The 1415-nt window shown below is 39.0% G+C and overlaps 1 protein-coding gene across 1 annotated transcript; it reads right to left on the bottom strand.

Annotated features, from left to right (window-relative positions):
• Positions 1-289: 289 nt before the first annotated feature.
• Positions 290-1224, bottom strand: LOC117124313 (trihelix transcription factor ASIL1-like; the record flags this gene model as incomplete). Its single annotated transcript, XM_033270501.1, has 2 exons — positions 870-1224; positions 290-406 (listed from the first exon to the last, which is right to left on the bottom strand). Coding segments are annotated over exons 1-2 (472 nt in total), but the record flags the coding sequence as incomplete, so codon positions are not given.
• Between the last annotated feature and the right edge of the window lie 191 nt (positions 1225-1415).

Here is a 1415-nt window from a genome sequence, read left to right as displayed (position 1 = left end):
TGGGTTCCTTCCTGTCAACAAGTCAAAATATTTCTCAGTATTTCACTCCCAAAACTTTAAGGGGGTTCTAAATGATCAGCTTTGATGAATGGATCACTCTTGGGCTGTGTTTATACTACACACTAAATACGAACACGGATTCACGTCCTTGAATGTGTTTACGCTAGCCGAGACGATCCTCCAAACGTCGGCGTTTATACAACACACCATTACAAGGGCTATCTAGATGGCTAACACGCCAAAGTATCATATAGCGCAATGTGTTCTGGGATACAGGGTCAGATCGTACTTCCGCTCAATTCGCGCGGTTTGTTTTGAAGGAGTGGATAGTTTACTGTTGTTAATCGATTGTCCTCCTCTGCTGTTTCGTTTCCTGCACCATCCAAAACACTTGATTCATCAGACACTGTAATGATACGTTAAAATTAAACATTTCATATCATTTTGTATTTTTGTATTAATAAGATTTATCGGATAAATAGGTCTAATGATGCCACATATTTTTCCACCTTTTCAATAAAATTACCAACTAAAAGAATCTGTTTAGGGCAAACAAGAAGAATTTCTTGAAGGATGATGATCTACGAAAAGTATGCCTGGGTGGATAAGCCTAGGTATGACACGTAGTTTAGTTAGTAAAGTATACATCCAATATGAGGAGGTTCTAAAATAAATTGAATTAAATAAAAAAATAAATAAAAAAATAAAAAACAAAATAAAAATAAGTAGACAGGCTAGGCAGGCTCTAGGCTAGGCCAAATTCGTGATTTTTAATAATAAAAAGTATAGTAAGCCTATGTACACAACAAGAAATAGGGCCTACCTAGGCTAGCTAGCTATTTAACATTACAAACAAATGCTAGGCCTACCTGATGGTTCATTCTCGTCCTGGAACGTTGAGGCGTCCATTCCATCTAGAATGTGGATAGGTCTGCTTACCGGGCGTTCCCCAAAAATCTTATCCATCTCCTCGAAGTACACCCACTCTGAAGGGGGGTTTCCGGACTTGTTGTTAGCGTCCTTTGCTGCAGTGTATTGTCTCCGTAGATTCTTGCATTTGTTTATAATCTGCTTGCTTGTGAAATCATAGCCACATTCCTTTAATTTTTTGGCTATTTCTGCGTATGTGGACGCATTTCGCCGAGTTCCATCTAGCCCCTGTTGGATGTTGTCCTCCCCCCAAATATTTATTAAGGCACGGGTCGCACCGTCGGTCCAGTTCATAATTGTAGGCCTACACACGTCCGAGCTTGTCAAAATAAAAGCAAAGAATGACAATCTGCGCTTGTTTTCGCCGTGCATTCTGAGAGAGCGGTAATTACAAAGAAATAATCATAATCTATTATGAATTTATGTAATATTTCAAACGCCCCGCGATACCAGTAAGCATTTTTATCAGTTATTGATTTCTCGGA

Source organism: Anneissia japonica, unplaced genomic scaffold, assembly GCF_011630105.1.
Source record: "Anneissia japonica isolate Jap-2015-1 unplaced genomic scaffold, ASM1163010v1 scaffold16943_len1685_cov95, whole genome shotgun sequence".
NCBI lineage: Eukaryota > Metazoa > Echinodermata > Crinoidea > Comatulida > Comatulidae > Anneissia > Anneissia japonica.
Note: the sequence above shows the minus strand (reverse complement) of the source record. Positions and strands in the feature narration are given on the sequence as shown.